Raw genomic sequence first — 19199 nt, 5'->3', positions numbered from 1 at the left:
CTCGTGACCCTCTAACGTTGTCGGAGGCTATCCTCGTGACCCTCTAACGTTGTCGGAGGCTATCCTCGTGACCCTCTAACGTTGTCGGAGGCTATCCTCGTGACCCTCTAGCGTTGTCGGAGGCTATCCTCGTGATCCTCTAACGTTGTTGGAGGCTATCCTCGTGACCCTCTAACGTTGTTGGAGGCTATCCTCGTGACCCTCTAACGTTGTTGGAGGCTATCCGTGACCTCTAACGTTGTTGGAGGCTATCCTCGTGACCCTCTAACATTGTTGGAGGCTATCCTCGTGATCCTCTAACGTTGTTGGAGGCTATCCTCGTGACCCTCTAACGTTGTTGGAGGCTATCCTCGTGACCCTCTAACGTTGTTGGAGGCTATCCTCGTGACCCTCTAACGTTGTTGGAGGCTATCCTCGTGACCCTCTAACGTTGTTGGAGGCTATCCTCGTGTAAGGATCCTCTAACGTTGTTGGAGGCTATCCTCGTGACCCTCTAACGATGTTGGAGGCTATCCTCATGACCCTCTAACGTTGTTGGAGGCTATCCTCGTGACCCTCTAACGTTGTTGGAGGCTATCCTCGTGACCCTCTAACGTTGTCGGAGGCTATCCTCGTGACCCTCTAACGTTGTTGGAGGCTATCCTCGTGATCCTCTAACATGGTCTCTCCTCGGCGTGGCGTCACAGTGACTCAGGCGGGGCGATGATACTACCTTAGAGGACCTCTAGCTCCTGGGTTTATACGCTCCATGTGGTTCTCTACAGACTTCACAACACACACAGAGGCAATGGAGACACACAACAACACAACACGACACAAAACACATGCACACACACAGAAAAATAAAACATGAAATGAAAATGTAAACTTTGATGTACACGCAATGCAAACAGCTGGAAACAGGCTCCGCCTCCCGAGGATCAGATGAATGAAGAGTTTAATGTGATCAGGTTACGCTAGTGAGCAACTTGTGGCCAGAAGAAGTCTCTGGGACAACGCCACTGGACTCCACCTCATCCTGGACTGTGAGGACATCAGAACGATGAATAGATCAGGCAGAAGGCAGAGAACTCGTTTAAGATGATAAAGACGTTTATTTACAGCTGCCACGTCCGTGAGTTCAGGAACAAGGTGGAGGAAAAGCTCAAGAGCCATGACGTGAGAGGTGTGTGGAAGGGGCTACAGACAATCACGACCTTCAGAGGGAGAACCAGCGGTGAAGAGAACTCCTCTACCTCCCTCCCAGGCGAGCTAAATACATTCTTTGCTCGGTTCGACGTGAACGGCAGCCCGCCGAAGGCAGCGCTGCCCGAGGAGACCAGCCTGCTGATCATCTCAGAGGCTGACGTGCACAGAGCCTTCAAGCGGGTGGACATCCGGAAGGCGGCAGGTCCCGACCACATCCCGGGGCGCGCCCTCAGAGCATGTGCAGACCAGTTGGCAGGAGTCTTCGCAGACATCTTCAACCTCTCCCTGTCCCAGGCTGTTGTTCCTGAGAGCTTCAAGATGTCCACCATTGTGCCTGTCCCCAAACACCCCAAGGTAACCTGCCTGAATGACTGGAGACCCATAGCCCTCACCTCGATTGTCAGTAAATGCTTCGAGAGGTTGGTCAAGGACTTCATTTGTTCCATGTTGCCTGCCACGCTGGACCCATGGCAATTTGCATATCGTCAAAACAGATCCACCGACGACGCAATTGCCATGGCACTTCACACCGCCTTTCCCACCTGGAGGAGGAACTGTTGTGTGCGAATGCTGGTTGTGGACTACAGCTCAGCGTTCAACACTATTGTTCCCGCCAAGCTCGACACCAAGCTCAGAGGTTTAGGCCTGCACTCTACCATGTGCAGCTGGATACTGGACTTCCTGTCGGGCCGCCGCCAGGTGGTGAGGATGGGCGGTACCACCTCAGAGCCGCTGACCCTCAACACGGGAGCCCCTCAGGGATGCGTGTTGAGCCCTCTCCTCTACTCCCTGTACACCCACGACTGCACGGCCATGCACAGCTCCAACGTCATCATCAAGTTTGCTGACGACACAACAGTGTTGGGGCTGATCACCGACGACGACGAGACAGCCTACAGGGAGGAGGTTGGATCACTGGTACAGTGGTGCCAGGAGAACAGCCTCGTCCTCAACGTCAAGAAGACCAAGGAGCTGATCGTGGACTACAGGAAGCGGAGAGGAGAGCACACCCCATCTCCATAGACGGAGTTGCAGTAGAGAGGGTCAGCAGCTTCAAGTTCCTCGGCGTGCACATCTCCGAGGACCTCACATGGACCACGCACACCACTCACGTGGTGAAAAGGGCCCAACAACGCCTGTATTTCCTTAGGCGACTGAGGAAATTCAACATGGCCCCCGCATCCTCAGAACATTCTACACCAGTACCATCGAGAGTGTTCTGACAGGTTGCATCACCGTCTGGTACGGGAACTGCACCGCCCTGGAGCGTAGGGCACTACAGAGGGTGGTGCGGTCGGCACAGTACATCGTTGGAGGTGAGCTTCCCTCCATCCTGGACATATACACCAGGCGGTGCGTGGCCAGGGCCAAACGGATGATGAAAGACAATAACCACCCCGGCCACAAACTGTTCACCCTTCTACCGTCAGGCAGGCGATACCGCAGTATCAAGTGCCGCACAAACAGACTGAGGGACAGCTTCTTCAGTCAGGCCATCAGGCTGCTGAACAAGGACTGAGACCCTCATTAACACTACACACCAGAACATATTCTGTGAATATCTATGGCCACGGTGTATATTTTATTACATTGTTTTATATATATATATATTGTATGTATACACATATATATATATATTGTCTCAAAAAAGTGTATATTTTATTACATTGTTTTATATATATATATTGTCAGGATGTATATTCTATTACATTGTTTTATATATATATATTGTTAATACTTTCTTCTTTTTTTTGTGGATATTGTATAGTTTATTCCCATTCTTATTCTTTTTTTAGTCTGCTACTGCTGTCGGGTGTTTTGCACATAAGAATTTCACAAACCGATTATACTTGTATAAAAGGGGATGTGACAATAAAAACTTGAAACTTGAAACTTGAAACTAAACTCCTTCATAAACCATCATCTCGTCTTGGAAGTGGGAACATTCAGTTTGTCATGCACAGGGGAAACTTTCACACAGAACAAATTATGAAATTGGAATGTAAATATATTCTGAATTATTTTATATATAAAAATATATAAATATATCTATATATATATATAGATATATTTAATTAGATTAAAAAAAAAATATATATATATATATATATATAAATGATGTCCCTTTGTCACTGGAACATTTACATTCACCAGGTAATGTACATTCTTGTTTAGGTATTTTATAAATAGTATAACAAACACGGCTGAGCCACTGGGCTGTGACACAAAGACACTTTTAAAAACTTAATTTATATTTATTATATTATACATCATTATATTTGGGTCAATGCAGTGAGTGTGTTGGTGTTTAAGTGTAATTTAATACAAAAGTACAATTCTAATATGTTGTTGTCCTTGAATAAGTAATGTAGAAGCCATAATATGATTTGTGTTTACCTGTCTGTTTGTTTTGGTCACGTTTTGATGACGCAATGTCAGTGGGCGTGACATTATAAATGGCACCTGAGTGCCGGCAGGTGTGTTTTGTTTGAGAGAGCGGAAGGGAAATTGTTTTTAACCGCAACGCACGCAACGCACCGCACTCACCGGACGAGCCGCATTTAGAGTTAAGACGGTTTATTTTCTGTTAAAGAGTTTTACTTTATTTTCTGTGCTACAATAAAATCATTGAAAGTGACATTACGAATAATGCGCGTTAATTCTACCGACCGCCTCTACAATAAGTTAAAAACAACCCTCTGAACGCCACAAAGAACGCCAGCAACGTGGATCTGAGTGAGGCCCGGAGTCGCTGTCGCTTCGGATTCATTTGGACTGCAGCCAGAATCTGATCTCACCGGTACCGTGAGTAACGAGCGGACGCGCCGTCTTCTGAACCTGGTTACGGTCAAACATTAAACGGACAAAGGAAATGAAGGAAGTGTTTGATGAGCAGACAAATGAATCCATAAATTGTCTATAAATTACGGAATCAACCAAACTATAGGTCGCAGGACACCGCGGATCAATATCGCTGCACGGAAACAAAGCGCGGACATGCGCACGAACGAATATAAATAAATAAAGAAGCCACAGAATACTAACGAATATTCCAACAAAAACAGTCGGACTTACTTGGAAAAAACCTGCACAAACGAAAATTAAAGGCTGAGAACGAAAAGTGCAATAATGGCGGAAGGATCTGCATCGGGACTCACTGGAGCCGATAGGATTGAGACGGACGCGGCGCAACAAAAGAAAGCATTTAAATCACTCAGCGCGACACGGAGAGGGAAACTCTCTCACTGCACACGGAACATGAATGAAATAAAAACAATGATGAGAGAGTGTGCTGATGTTGATGATGTGAATAAAGCTGCAAATGAATTTGTAAAACTGCTGGATGAATTTAAAGAGTCTCATCATTCTGTTCAGTTATTGCTGAGTGAGGATGTGAGAACAAATGAAAACTTGGACTGGTTAGAGCCCAAAATGGCGGATTATGAAGCTTTTATGTCTGAGGTGGATCGATGGTTAAAACTTCAGCCTGACCCACAAAGTCTTGTTGATGCTGGGGACAGCGTCTCACAGACCAGCTCAAGGAGCTCGAAAGGTTCTAAAGTTTCCAAAGGTTCCAGATCTTCTATAGTGCTTTCAGCACGAATGAAGGTAGCAGCAGACAAAGCTGCTCTGCAGGCCAGAGCTGAAGCTCTGAAAAAGAAACATGAACTGGAAACGGAGATGCATCAGCTGAGTTTAAGAATGGAAACAGAGAAGCATCAGCTGAGTTTAAAAATGGAATCCCTGGACCTGGAAGCAGATCTTGCAGCAGTGATGCAAGGCTAAAGGCCCTAGAGGAATTTGAAAGTGGAGCCTCAGAATCTGGAAAAGAAACTGAAGACCGGAGATATGCATCTGCCAAAGTGGAAGAAAGTCTAACACGACTGGAGTTTGCACGGATAGGAACCAAACCTAAAACCCCCTTACAAAGAATGATGGACACTGAGCACCGACCAATAACTGAGCAACCAGCGAGGGCTCCGACAAACCCTCCCACACGTAGAGCTGTGCTTTCTGATGGACCACCCAGATGAGGAGAATCCACTCCCAGACGTGAAATAGCTCAGAGCATCGATCTCACCAACATCATACAGAGACAGACGGACTTGACGGACCTGCTCGTGATACAGCAGAAAGAATCTAAACTGCCAAGAAGGGAAGTGTTGGTGTTTGACGGCGATCCTCTAACTTTCAGGCCATTCATGAAGGCTTTCGAGCACAACATCGAGGACAAGACCAAGAGCAACGAGGATCGACTGTACTTCCTGGAGCAGTATACGGCTGGACAGCCTAAGGAACTCGTCCAAAGCTGCTTTCACATGAACGCCACCACTGGTTACCAGGAAGCAAAGCGCCTACTTAAATATCACTTTGGCGATGAATTCAAAATCATATCTGCATACGTCGAAAGGGCCTTGAACTGGAACCAAATACGCACAGAGGATGGAAAAGCACTTCATAGCTACGCCCTCTATCTGAGAGGCTGTGGTAATGCAGTTCAGGACCTACCATACATGTCAGAGCTGGACTCACCATCCAACATGAAAAGACTTGTTTTCAAACTTCCATTTAAGCTTCGAGAGAAATGGCGATCTGCTGTATGTGACATCACTGAAAGAACACAGCAGAGACCTACGTTCCATGATCTGGTTCTGTTTATGGAAAGGCAGGTCAGAATCATTCAAGATCCCGTCTTCGGGGATCTACAGGACCCAGCCGGAAGCTCGAGTGGGAGAATATCCAGACGAGACGTCCAGTATACGAGACCTAGCAGCAAGAAAAGCTTTGCGCCGACTGTTGTACCCAAGACAGAAACCTACCAGAACACTAAGGCACAGGAGAGGGCAGACAGGCCAGAGGGCATCCGGACAGCCATGGACGCCTTCGTCAAGCCTTGTGCTTTCTGTAGAGGAGATCATGTGATGGAAACATGTGAACGAATTACAAAGATTCCCCATGAGGAGAAAGTCGAGCTGCTAAAGAAAAATGGACTCTGCTTTGCCTGCTTGATCAAAGGTCATATGAGTAAAGAATGCAAGAAACGTCTCACGTGTCGTTCCTGTGAGAAGAAACACCCCACTGTCTTGCATATAGAGAACTTTATTCCAGGAAACACCAAGCCAGCAGCTAAGCAGGTTTCAGACACCAGGAGCAACTACATGGCTAAAGTTTCATCGGCAGCACAAGTTGCTATGGTGTCATCAGCAGCACACACAGGGGACAGAACCACAGACTACAAGCTAGCAGTGGTACCTGTCAAGATAAAGAGCCATAAAGGCAGCTGTCTGATAGAAACATAGACCCTGGAAGCACTGCCACCTTTCTCACTGAAAAACTGATGGAGCAGTTGTCTGTCAGAGGAAAGAAAACAGAGATCTTACTCCGAACAATGGGTCATGAAAAGCCTGTGAAAACCCATGTGATAAGAGGACTGGAAGTATGCAGCCTGGATGGCAACAGCTTCATAGGGCTTCCAGAAGTCTTCACACAAAAGGCCATTCCTGTCAGTCAAGAGAACATTCCGACGGAAATGGACATAAAAGGATGGTCTTACCTAAAGGAGGTCCACTTGAGGCCCATCAGGGCAGAAGTAGGCCTATTGATTGGTGCAAATGTCCCAAAGGCCCTGGAACCACTGAGAGTGATCAGTAGCCAAGGTGAGGGGCCCTACGCAGTCCTGACAAGCCTAGGCTGGACTATAAACGGACCTCTCTGCAGTACTGCACCTATGGATGAGCATGGTCGACCACAGATAACATCCAATAGAATATCAGTGGCCAAGCTGGAAGAGCTCCTTATACAACAATACAACCAGGACTTCTCAGAGCTGGCCTACAATGAAAAACAAGAACACTCATTTGAAGACAAGAAATTCCTGCATGTGATGAACAGTTCAGTCAAAAGGAAAGAAGGCCACTATGAACTACGACTTCCGTTCCGTCAGGATAACATCAGCCTGCCAAACAACAGGAAGGTGGCGGAACAAAGAGTATTAGGCCTTGCCCGCAGATTCCAGAAAGATGAAGCCTTTCGGAAAGACTATAACAGCTTCATGAGTGAAGTCTTGAGGAAAGGGCATGCAGAAAGAGTGCCTGAGGAACAACTCCCCCAGAAAGACGGAAGACTGTGGTACATTCCCCACCATGGTGTCTACCACAAAAGAAAGAAGACAATCCGGGTGGTGTTCGATTGTACCTCTTCATTCCAAGGAACCTCCCTAAATAGTGAGCTGCTGCAGGGTCCTGACCTTACGAACACCTTGCTGGGTGTTCTCCTCCGATTCCGACAGGAACCAGTAGCAGTGATGGGAGACATAGAAGGAATGTTCCATCAAGTAAGAATACCTAGAGATGATGTGGACTTCCTCAGATTCCTGTGGTGGCCAGATGGTGACACCAACCAACCGCTAGCAGAGTATCGGATGACGGTGCATCTCTTTGGAGCGGTCTCATCACCGAGCTGTGCCAAAGCACTGAAACGGACAGCTGATGATAATGAAGGAAAGTGTAGTCCTGAAGTCAACACCATTCGTCGCAACTTCTATGTAGACGACTGCCTCAAATCCATCCCAAGCGAGAGCCAAGCAATCTGTCTGGTGAAGGAGCTCAGATCAGTCTGCACCACAGGTGGATTTAAACTCACCAAATGGACCAGTAACAGTCGAGCAGTCCTTGCCTCTGTTCCAGCGGAGGAGAGAGCAAAAGAGGTCAAAGATCTAGACCTCGACAAAGACAAACTGCCCATAGAAAGGGCTCTTGGCATGCGATGGGACATTGAGTCCGACGCATTCTTTTTCTCTATCACCCCGAAACAACCATCAGTGACCCGCAGAAGCATTTTGTCCGTGTTGAACTCTGTATACGATCCTCTTGGGTTCATAGCACCAGTCATGCAGACAGGGAAAGGAATTCTGCTAGACCTGTGCAAGCTAAACTGTGGATGGGATGAATCGATACCAACTGCTTACACAGAGAGATGGAAAGAGTGGCTAAAAGACCTGAACCTGATTTCCAGCCTAAGAATCAAGAGATGCCTTAGGCCAACAGATTTCGAAGTTACTAGAGCACAGATGCACCACTTCTGCGATGCAAGTGAGCAAGGTTACGGGACAGTGAGCTATTTGAAACTGACCAGTGACAAAGGACTAGCTCACATGGTGTTTGTGATCGGGAAGGCAAGAGTTGCACCTTTGAAGGTGGTGACAATCCCAAAGCTGGAGCTTGCCAGTGCAGTTCTCGCTGCTAGGATAGACAGGATGCTGAAGAGAGAGCTCGAGTCAACACTCGGAGACTCAGTGTTTTGGACCGACAGCACTGCCGTCTTAAAATACATCCAAAATGACGCCAGAAGGTTTCAAACCTACGTGGCTAACAGAGTGACCACTATTCGGGATCTGACAGACAAATCCCAATGGCGCCACATAAAGACAGGACTCAACCCCGCTGACAGTGCATCAAGAGGCATGAAAGCCGAGAAGTTCATCCAAGAGGGACACTGGCTGAGGGGTCCAAGTTTCCTGATGCAACCGGAAACAGACTGGCCAGTGCTCCAAGTACCACCCACACTGTCCGACGGTGACCCGGAGGTCAAAAAGGTGGCTCTGGTTTTCACAACAAGTGCACTGCAGAATCAAAGTCCACTGACTCGTTTTATTGAGCACTTCTCGTCATGGCACAAATTGATTCGATCATCAGCCTGGCTCTTAAAAATCAAAGAAATTCTGAGACAATTGAACTTAAAGAAAATGAGTAACTCAGGACCAACTGGGTCACAACTGTCTGTGGAGGATTTAGGCAAGGCCGAGCAAGCCCTAGTGTCCTATGTCCAACAACAATCCTTCCAAGATGAGGTGACCTCTCTCCAAAAGGGCTTACCCATAAAAAGAAACAGTAGGATCTATAGACTAGATCCCATCCTCCAACACGGGATCCTGAGAGTTGGAGGCAGACTAAGTAAGTTGGCAATGCCAGAAGAAATCAAACATCCTGCCATTCTGCCCAAGGACAACCACCTGTCCAAGATACTCCTACACCACACCCACGCCTCGATGGGTCATTGCGGAAGAAATCAAATGATCGCAAAACTCAGAACAAAATACTGGATCCTTAGAGCAAATTCTGCCGCGAGAAGGATAACACGGGATTGTGTACTCTGCAGAAGATGGCATGGCACAACAATGACACAAAAAATGTCCGACCTACCTCTACACCGGATAACACCTGACTTGCCACCCTTTACCCATACTGGACTGGACTACTTTGGCCCCATAGAAGTCAAGCGTGGCCGCAGCAAAGTGAAAAGGTATGGAGCCTTGTTTACGTGCCTTGCATGCAGAGCCGTACACCTGGAGATGGCCTACTCAATGGATACAGACTCATGCATTTCTGCACTCCGACGATTCATCTGCAGACGAGGCCAAGTGAAGGAGATTGTTTCTGACAACGGTACAAATTTCGTTGGGACAGAACGGGAGCTTCGAGAAGCACTTACCCACCTTAACCTCAGCCAGATCCAGCATTCGATGCACGCTGAAGGGATCAAGTGGACATTCAATCCACCCTACGGTCCTCATCATGGAGGCGTATGGGAGCGGCTCATCCGGATAATCAAAAAAATCCTCTACTCCATCACAAAGGAACAGACCATGGATGAAGAGTCTCCAAACAGCTCTATGCGAAGTGGAGGCAATCATGAATGACCGACCCATCACAGTCTTATCTCAGGATATCAAAGATCCAGAACCTCTGACACCTAACCACCTACTTCAAATGAAGCGAATGCCGACTCTTCCACCCGGACTCTTTGACAAAAGTGATATCTATTCCAGAAGAAGGTGGAAACAGACCCAATATATAGCTGATCTCTTCTGGAAACGCTGGACACGAGAGTACCTTCCATTGCTCCAAGAGAGACAGAAATGGAATCAGATTCAAAGTAATCTAAAGCATGGAGACATAGTGCTGATCATCGATGAAAGCTCACCACGCAATTCCTGGCCCATGGGCAGAATCACAGAAATCTTTCCGGACAAGAGAGGACATGTACGTCGGGTCAAGATCAGGACACAACATGGCACCTTGGAGAGGCCCATCACCAAGCTGTGCCTTCTCCAAGACATGAGCTGATGAGACCCTTTGCCCTCTTCTTATTCTGACCCCTGAAAGGACTTTAGTTAAACCTTTTCTCTCCTTTCTTCTCCCCCCCCCCCCCCCAAATAACTTTTCGTTGAACTTTTGCTGAAATTCTATGAACTTGTTTCCCAAGATGGACTATTGGAACTAAATGGATTACTTTTTTGTGTGTGACTTTTTTGAAATTCTATGGACACGTGACGATCTTGAATATTGTCAATAAGGACTCTTAAGAATAGGCTTCCGATGTATAAATGTATTAATTGCCCCATACCGGTCAATTAGGGGCCGGAGTGTAGAAGCCATAATATGATTTGTGTTTACCTGTCTGTTTGTTTTGGTCACGTTTTGATGACGCAATGTCAGTGGGCGTGACATTATAAATGGCACCTGAGTGCCGGCAGGTGTGTTTTGTTTGAGAGAGCGGAAGGGAAATTGTTTTTAACCGCAACGCACCGCACTCACCGGACGAGCCGCATTTAGAGTTAAGACGGTTTATTTTCTGTTAAAGAGTTTTACTTTATTTTCTGTGCTACAATAAAATCATTGAAAGTGACATTACGAATAATGCGCGTTAATTCTACCGACCGCCTCTACAAGTAAGTATAAGTAACTGTTAGATGAACAGGTGTGTGCAGGTATCTGCTGCTGACCTCACTCTGCTTCCTTTTCTTGGTGAAGATGTAACGGATCAAAGTTTCCTTAAGAACTTCCTGTTTCACCAGGAAGTGCCAAAGACGCCGGGCGGGAAAGGAATGATGGTTCTTGGTCCTGAAAACATACGAACAGAAATATACATGAGGACAAGGAGACTTACAGTATGTTCAATACAATGATATATATATATATATATATATGAAGGCTGTGAAACGATTACAATTTTTAATCATGTTAATCACAGGTTTCTGTGGATTAATCATGATGAATCACATATATACATTCAGGGTTTTTCCTGGGTCAAAATGGGTCTTCGGTGCTCCCAAAAAAAAATTTGGTTCGTTGAGTGAGTGATCAGCAGCTGGCCGCTCGGTCCATTCGCGCACCTCACAGTTGCGTATTGATCAGACAAGAAGACACGCTTATCAACTCCAGTGTTTCCCCTCCTATTATAACATGACCGCGATCGACATATTGAGCACCCCTGCATTAAAACATTAAAGAGCCGAGAGTTTTTTTCAGCGTGAGAAATACGATGTGTGGCGGGAGTGCGTGAGTTAAGACCGAAATGCGTGAGTCTCACGCTCAATGCGTGACACTTGAGAGCCCTGCATTGCTCACCAGTGCGCGCGCAGCATCGGAGCTCTGCTGCGCGAGCCGAGAGAAGAGTTGTTGACGGGGGGGGAGGGGGGGGGGAGACGGAGCTCTGAGTCGTGTTAACGCCACACGTAGAGACAGAATGACACGCTGCTGGAGAGACGACCAACAACAGACGGATTGAAGCTCATTCTGCGCATGCGTTAAATGCGTTAAAAAAAACAACTAGTTAAACCTGTAATTTAATTAACTGAGTTAACGCGTTATTTTTCACAGCACTAATATATATATATATAAATATATATGAGGACACAGAGACTTATGTTCAATACCATGATATATATATATACATATATAGAAATATATATGAGGACACAGACTTATGTTCAATACCATGATATATAAATATATATAAACCTGTATATATATATGTATGTATATATATATATATATATATATATATAGGGATGAGAATTGATAAGATTTTAACGATTCCGATGCCTTATCGATTCCTGCTTATCGATTCGATTCCTTATCGATTCTCTTATCGATTCTTATTGGGCAAGGGGTGAAAAAAAAGAGCACAAACGGGTTTATTTACATTAATTTTCTTTTATATAATTTTCTATAATGCTGCACACACCTATACATATAGAGTATGTATACATACACATTTACATTTTTTTAAATAACCAAAAACATTTATACATATTCCTCTTGAACTTAAAATAAAACTTGCATAACTTAAATAAAATATATTCTGTTTAATTTAAACATGTTCCTAGAAATTATAGTGCTCCTTCCTTTTTTTAAAGGGTATATGAACTGAGCTGCCAAAATTGAAACTAGCAGTGGCAAATACCAAGTGAGCAACCATCAATTGTCTGGATCACCAACAATTCTTGTGCAGAAAAATAAGCATGTCTGCTTTCTCCGGGAGGATCCGCGATCTCTCAGGACTTCTTGTGTCTCCAGCCGTGGAGAACACGCTCTCAGATGGAGGATGAACACAAAGATATGAGGAGGTGGACAAGACGTGCTAGCTGTAGCCCAGTGGTCCCCAAACTATGGCCCGCGGGCCGGATCCGGCCCCCTGAACAATATCAGAGACGCGTTCCGATTTATTATTTTTTTCACCTGGCCCGCTGCCGTTGAGATTGCAGTGAGACGCGGAGAAAGTGTGAAGTGGTGCTCTTCTCAATAAAACATCTTTGATGAGACGTATCGCGTCTCGGCCAATCAGCGTTCAGATGTCCACAGCGTTTGGGAAGTTAGGTTAGCTTGAATGTTAGTCCGCTACATCTGCTGCTGTCACGCTGCACGGTGTAGCGATGCTAACAAAGTACCCGTACGTTAAACACGATGTGATTTAGCATATTTTTAGTATCGATACTTCATTAAAAGAGCGATCAGAGCTCACGCTGCTCCGCTCCGTTAAATGCTGTCTGCACGCGCAGCGCAGCGCTCACAGCGAGCGGTGTGCGCATCGCTCAGCCGTGATGCGCGCACACAGGTGAGCACATTCTCACTAGCCAATGCCGGAGCTCAAATGTGTGCTTCAAACGAAGGACAGAAGATAACGTGATCCACACAATAAAGGCACATGGCTTCACAGCGAGTGGTTGTGATCACTTCTGAGGAGTTTACCTTGGACAGAAAGAGATGAAGCCGACGTTAGCTGAGCTGCTGCATCGAACTCTGACATTCCTGTCATTCCACGCTGTGTTCAAATGCTTCTTCATCTTTGTTGTATTTCCTCCCTTCGACGAAATAGACTTTTTACACACGTTACAAGTGGCGTAGTTGTCATGTTGTCGTGTGAAATGGAGCCAAACTTTAGAACGCCTCTGCCTAGTTGCCATGTTTGCTGCAGTCTGAAGAAGAAACGAAAAAAGTGTGCGCATGCGCAACGCCACAGAGGACCGCTAAAGAACCTTAAAGAACCTTAAAGAATGTGGCTGACGATCCCAAACAATCGGTTCACTGGGAACCGGTTCTAAAACAGAACCGGTTCTCGATGCCCATCCCTATATATATATATATATATATATATATATATTAGGGCTGTGAAACGATTAAAAATTGTAATCAAATTAATCACAGGTTTCTGTGGATTAATCATGATTAATCACATATTACCGATATTCTCGGTATATCTTTGTGAGAACATAAAGATTTATGACAAAAGACGGATATATACATTTAGACACTCCATATGTAACGTCAGCTTTTGTGACGCCCACCTACGGGGTGTAAGTGACTTTTTTCGTCGATGTGCGCAAACGCCGGCATCGGAGCTCTGCGGCGCGCGAGCCGGAGAGCCGAGTCGTGTTAACGCGACACCAGAGACAGAATGACACGCTGCTGGAGAGACGACCAACAACAGACGGATTGGAAGCTCATTCTGCGCATGCGTTATATGCGTAAAAAAAAAACTAATTAATCCTGTAATTTTATCATAACGCGTTAACGCGGTATTTTTCACAGCACTAATATATATATGTATATATATAATAATAATTGAAAAAAATATTATATCGAAATATATATATATATATGATCTTCTACGGCCTCCCTTCTGTGTGAAACTCATAAGAAGCATTTTGATATGGAAAGGGAAATCAATCCAAAATGGTTTTAATATTATAGTTTGTATTTCTCCATATTATCAAACTTATAAATACTTAACACCGACTCTTGTTGGCTGTAGTGGACTTTAATAACTCGCCGGTATAGCAATATGAAATATTAAAAAGATATAAACAACGTATCTAGAGCTCTGCTGACGGCTGTGACTCAAAAACAACAAACTCCGTCCATAGAAGAAGAGTGAAGCCGTGAGGAGGACCTCATCTCTGAGGAGCTTCAGAAAGGTTCTGCTCTGGATCCTGAGCTCTGAGTTACTCATGAGGTCAGGGTGTGTAACAGGTAGTCGTGAGGTACCTGAAGGGCTCCTCATGAGGTCAGGGTGTGTAACAGGTAGTCGTGAGGTACCTGAAGGGCTCCTCATGAGGTCAGGGTGTGTAACAGGTAGTCGTGAGGTACCTGAAGGGCTCCTCATGAGGTCAGGGTGTGTAACAGGTAATCCTGAGGTACCTGAAGGGCTCCTCATGAGGACAGGGTGTGTAACAGGTAGTCGTGAGGCACCTGAAGGGCTCCTCATGAGGTCAGGGTGTGTAACAGGTAGTCGTGAGGTACCTGAAGGGCTCCTCATGAGGTCAGGGTGTGTAACAGGTAGTCGTGAGGTACCTGAAGGGCTCCTCATGAGGTCAGGGTGTGTGTTACAGGTAATCCTGAGGTACCTGAAGGGCTCCTCATGAGGTCAGGGTGTGTAACAGGTAGTCGTGAGGTACCTGAAGGGCTCCTCATGAGGTCAGGGTGTGTGTTACAGGTAATTGTGAGGTACCTGAAGGGCTCCTCATGAGGTCAGGGTGTGTGTTACAGGTAATCCTGAGGTACCTGAAGGGCTCCTCATGAGGTCAGGGTGTGTGTTACAGGTAATCGTGAGGTACCTGAAGGGCTCCTCATGAGGTCAGGGTGTGTAACAGGTAATCCTGAGGTACCTGAAGGGCTCCTCATGAGGTCAGGGTGTGTAACAGGTAATCCTGAGGTACCTGAAGGGCTCCTCATGAGGTCAGGGTGTGTAACAGGTAATCCTGAGGTACCTGAAGGGCTCCTCATGAGGTCAGGGTGTGTAACAGGTAATCCTGAGGTACCTGAAGGGCTCCTCATGAGGTCAGGGTGTACCATGTGGTCGTGATGAGGTACCTGAAGGGCTCCTCATGAGGTCAGGGTGTGTGTTACAGGTAATCCTGAGGTACCTGAAGGGCTCCTCATGAGGTCAGGGTGTACCATGTGGTCGTGATGAGGTACCTGAAGGGCTCCTCATGAGGTCAGGGTGTACCATGTGGTCGTGGTGAGGTACCTGAAGGGCTCCTCATGAGGTCAGGGTGTACCATGTGGTCGTGGTGAGGTACCTGAAGGGCTCCTCATGAGGTCAGGGTGTGTGTTACAGGTAATCCTGAGGTACCTGAAGGGCTCCTCATGAGGTCAGGGTGTGTAACAGGTAATCCTGAGGTACCTGAAGGGCTCCTCATGAGGTCAGGGTGTGTAACAGGTAATCCTGAGGTACCTGAAGGGCTCCTCATGAGGTCAGGGTGTGTAACAGGTAATCCTGAGGTACCTGAAGGGCTCCTCATGAGGTCAGGGTGTACCATGTGGTCGTGGTGAGGTACCTGAAGGGCTCCTCATGAGGTCAGGGTGTACCATGTGGTCGTGATGAGGTACCTGAAGGGCTCCTCATGAGGTCAGGGTGTGTAACAGGTAATCCTGAGGTACCTGAAGGGCTCCTCATGAGGTCAGGGTGTACCATGTGGTCGTGGTGAGGTACCTGAAGGGCTCCTCATGAGGTCAGGGTGTACCATGTGGTCGTGATGAGGTACCTGAAGGGCTCCTCATGAGGTCAGGGTGTGTAACAGGTAATCCTGAGGTACCTGAAGGGCTCCTCATGAGGTCAGGGTGTACCATGTGGTCGTGGTGAGGTACCTGAAGGGCGTGTTGTCGGCCTCCAGCATGGCGCGGTGCCGCAGCGCGGCCGCCCCCCCCCCCGCGCCCGGTTCGGTGGGGAAGGTGTTGATGTAGTTGGGCGGCGGCCCGTCGAACCGGTCCATCCTCTCCAGCAGCAGCTGCTCCCAGTGGTCCAGCGTCTTCAGAACGCCGTTGCTGAGCGGCGACACGACCGGCAGCTCTGCGACACACACACACACACACACTTATATACACACTGTGTGTGGGCGGCGGCGCACACACTGTGTGTGGGCGGCGGCGCACACACGGGCGGGCGGCTGTCGTACCGGCGAAGTCGAGGCCGGTGATGGGGAGGAAGGTCTTCACGTTGTGGTGCGCCAGCTTCACCATCGCCAGGCGGATCAGAGACCAGCTACACACAGACGCAGCGTTAGAGGCCGGGCCAGAGGTCAGAGGTCACGGAGCCGGGGCGCCCCCTACCTGTAGGAGTCGGGATCGCAGTGCTCCGTCATCTGCGTGTCCGAGAGGAAGGCGTCATCCTCGTCTTCATCGTCCTCTGCGCCACTTTCATCAGAGTCACACAGAGCGTTGCTGTCCGACAGCGGGAGGAAGGGCTGAGGGGGAGGCGAGGGGGGGGGGTGAGGGAGAGAGAGAGAGAGAGAGAGGGGGGGGAGAGAGAGAGAGAGAGAGAGAGGGGGGGGGGAGGAGAGAGAGAGAGGGGGAGGAGGAGAGAGAGACGATGAGTGAGGCAGGTGTAATGCCCTCAGTCCCTCAGTGTGGTGAACACACAAGGTAAACATGAATAATCATGTTGCCCTGACGCCACCAGATGCCTCTGGTAATTAAACTGACCCCTAAACGACCTCTAGATGCCCTTAAACGACCTCTAGATGCCCCTAAACGACCTCTAGATGCCCTTAAACGACCTCTAGATGCCCTTAAACAACCTCTAGATGCCCCTAAACGACCTCTAGATGCCCTTAAACGACCTCTAGATGCCCCTAAACGACCTCTAGATGCCCTTAAACGACCTCTAGATGCCCTTAAACGACCTCTAGATGCCCCTAAACGACCTCTAGATGCACCTAAACGACCTCTAGATGCCCTTAAACGACCTCTAGATGCCCCTAAACGACCTCTAGATGCACCTAAACGACCTCTAGATGCCCTTAAACGACCTCTAGATGCCCCTAAACGACCTCTAGATGCCCCTAAACGACCTCTAGATGCCCTTAAACGACCTCTAGATGCCCTTAAACGACCTCTAGATGCACCTAAACGACCTCTAGATGCCCTTAAACGACCTCTAGATGCCTCTAAACGACCTCTAGATGCCCTTAAACGACCTCTAGATGCCCTTAAACGACCTCTAGATGCACCTAAACGACCTCTAGATGCCCTTAAACGACCTCTAGATGCCCTTAAACGACCTCTAGGTGCCCTTAAACGACCTCTAGATGCCCTTAAACGACCTCTAGATGCCCCTAAACGACCTCTAGATGCCCTTAAACGACCTCTAGATGCCTCTAAACGACCTCTAGATGCCCTTAAACGACCTCTAGATGCACCTAAACGACCTCTAGATGCCCTTAAACGACCTCTAGATGCCTCTAAACGACCTCTAGATGCCCTTAAACGACCTCTAGATGCCTCTAAACGACATCTAGATGCCCTTAAACGACCTCTAGATGCACCTAAACGACCTCTAGATGCCCTTAAACGACCTCTAGATGCACCTAAACGACCTCTAGATGCCCTTAAACGACCTCTAGGTGCCCTTAAACGACCTCTAGATGCCCCTAAACGACCTCTAGGTGCCTCATGGTCCCGGGTCTCTTACCTTGGCCATGAAGTAGTCCCACATGCTGAGCTCCGGGGGGATGAACTTCTCCCTGTAGGCCGGCCTCTCCACGGGCAGAGGGGGGGGGGCGGCCGGCGTCTCCTTCATCGGGCGCCCGGGAACCAGCATCCTCATGTTGAACCGGCGGCGGTACCGGTCCCCGTCCTCCGCTGGCTGAGGGGGGGCTGGAAGGGGGGGGGGGGACGGTATGACCTCTGCAGAATGACCTTCAGCATCAAGGACGATGAGACTCATCGGGTCACAATAAAGAAGAAGAGACGGAGGAACGTCCCACAGCCGGACGGATGAGTTATAAACTGAATCCTATATAATATATATATAATATAATATATGTTATATATAAATATATATATACTTAATATTATATATTAAATAATATATACACTACCGTTCAAAAGTTTGGGATCACTTAGAAATGTCCTTATTTTTCAAAGAAAAGCATTGTTTTTTTCAATGAAGATAACATTAAATCAATCAGAAATACCCTCTCTACATTGTTAATGTGGTAAATGACTATTCTAGGTGGAAACGTCTGGTTTCTAATGAAATATCTCCATAGGTGTATAGAGGCCCATTTCCAGCAACTATCACTCCAGTGTTCTGATGGTACATTGTGTTTGCTAATCGCCTTAGAAGACTAATGGATTATTAGAAAACCCTTGAAAACCCTTGTGCAATTATGTTAGCACAGCTGAAAACTGTTTTGCTGATGAGAGAAGCTATAAAACTGGCCTTCCTTTGAGCTAGTTGATTATCTGGAGCATCACATTTGTGGGTTCGATAAGACTCTCAAAATGGCCAGAAAAAAATAACTTTCATGTGAAATTCGCCAGTCTATTCTTGTTCTTAGAAATGAAGGCTATTCCATGCGAGAAATTGCAAAGAAACTGAAAATGTCCTCCAGCGGTGTGTACTACTCCCTTCAGAGAACAGCACAAACGGGCTCTAGCCAGAGCAGAAAGAGAAGTGGGAGGCCCCGGTGCACAACTCAGCAAGAAGACAAGTACATTAGAGTCTCTAGTTTGAGAAATATACGCCTCACAGGTCCTCAACTGGCAGCTTCTTTAAATGGTACCCTTAAACGCCAGTGTCAACGTCGACAGTGAAGAGGCGACTCCGGGATGCTGGCCTTCTAGGCAGAGTGGCAAAGAAAAAGCCATATCTGAGATTGGCCAATCAAAAGAAAAGATTGGTATGGGCAAAAGAACACAGGCATTGGACAGGAAGATTGGAAAAAG

General features: G+C 47.2%; 1 protein-coding gene across 1 annotated transcript in view; it reads right to left on the bottom strand.

The window, feature by feature from the left end:
* Positions 1-19199, bottom strand: part of dmxl2 (Dmx-like 2) — an 80132-nt gene that overhangs the window by 19654 nt on the left and 41279 nt on the right. The window contains exons 39-43 of the mRNA XM_056412662.1: positions 17941-18125; positions 16581-16714; positions 16427-16512; positions 16119-16320; positions 10973-11090 (exon numbers count right to left, since the gene is read on the bottom strand). Of these exons, the coding sequence (XP_056268637.1) occupies positions 10973-11090; positions 16119-16320; positions 16427-16512; positions 16581-16714; positions 17941-18125 (725 nt within the window). The remainder of the gene's footprint in view (positions 1-10972; positions 11091-16118; positions 16321-16426; positions 16513-16580; positions 16715-17940; positions 18126-19199) is intronic.

Source organism: Pseudoliparis swirei, chromosome 4 (assembly GCF_029220125.1).
Source record: "Pseudoliparis swirei isolate HS2019 ecotype Mariana Trench chromosome 4, NWPU_hadal_v1, whole genome shotgun sequence".
In the NCBI taxonomy this organism is placed as follows: Eukaryota; Metazoa; Chordata; class Actinopteri; order Perciformes; family Liparidae; genus Pseudoliparis; species Pseudoliparis swirei.
This window is presented reverse-complemented; position numbering and strand designations above follow the sequence as displayed.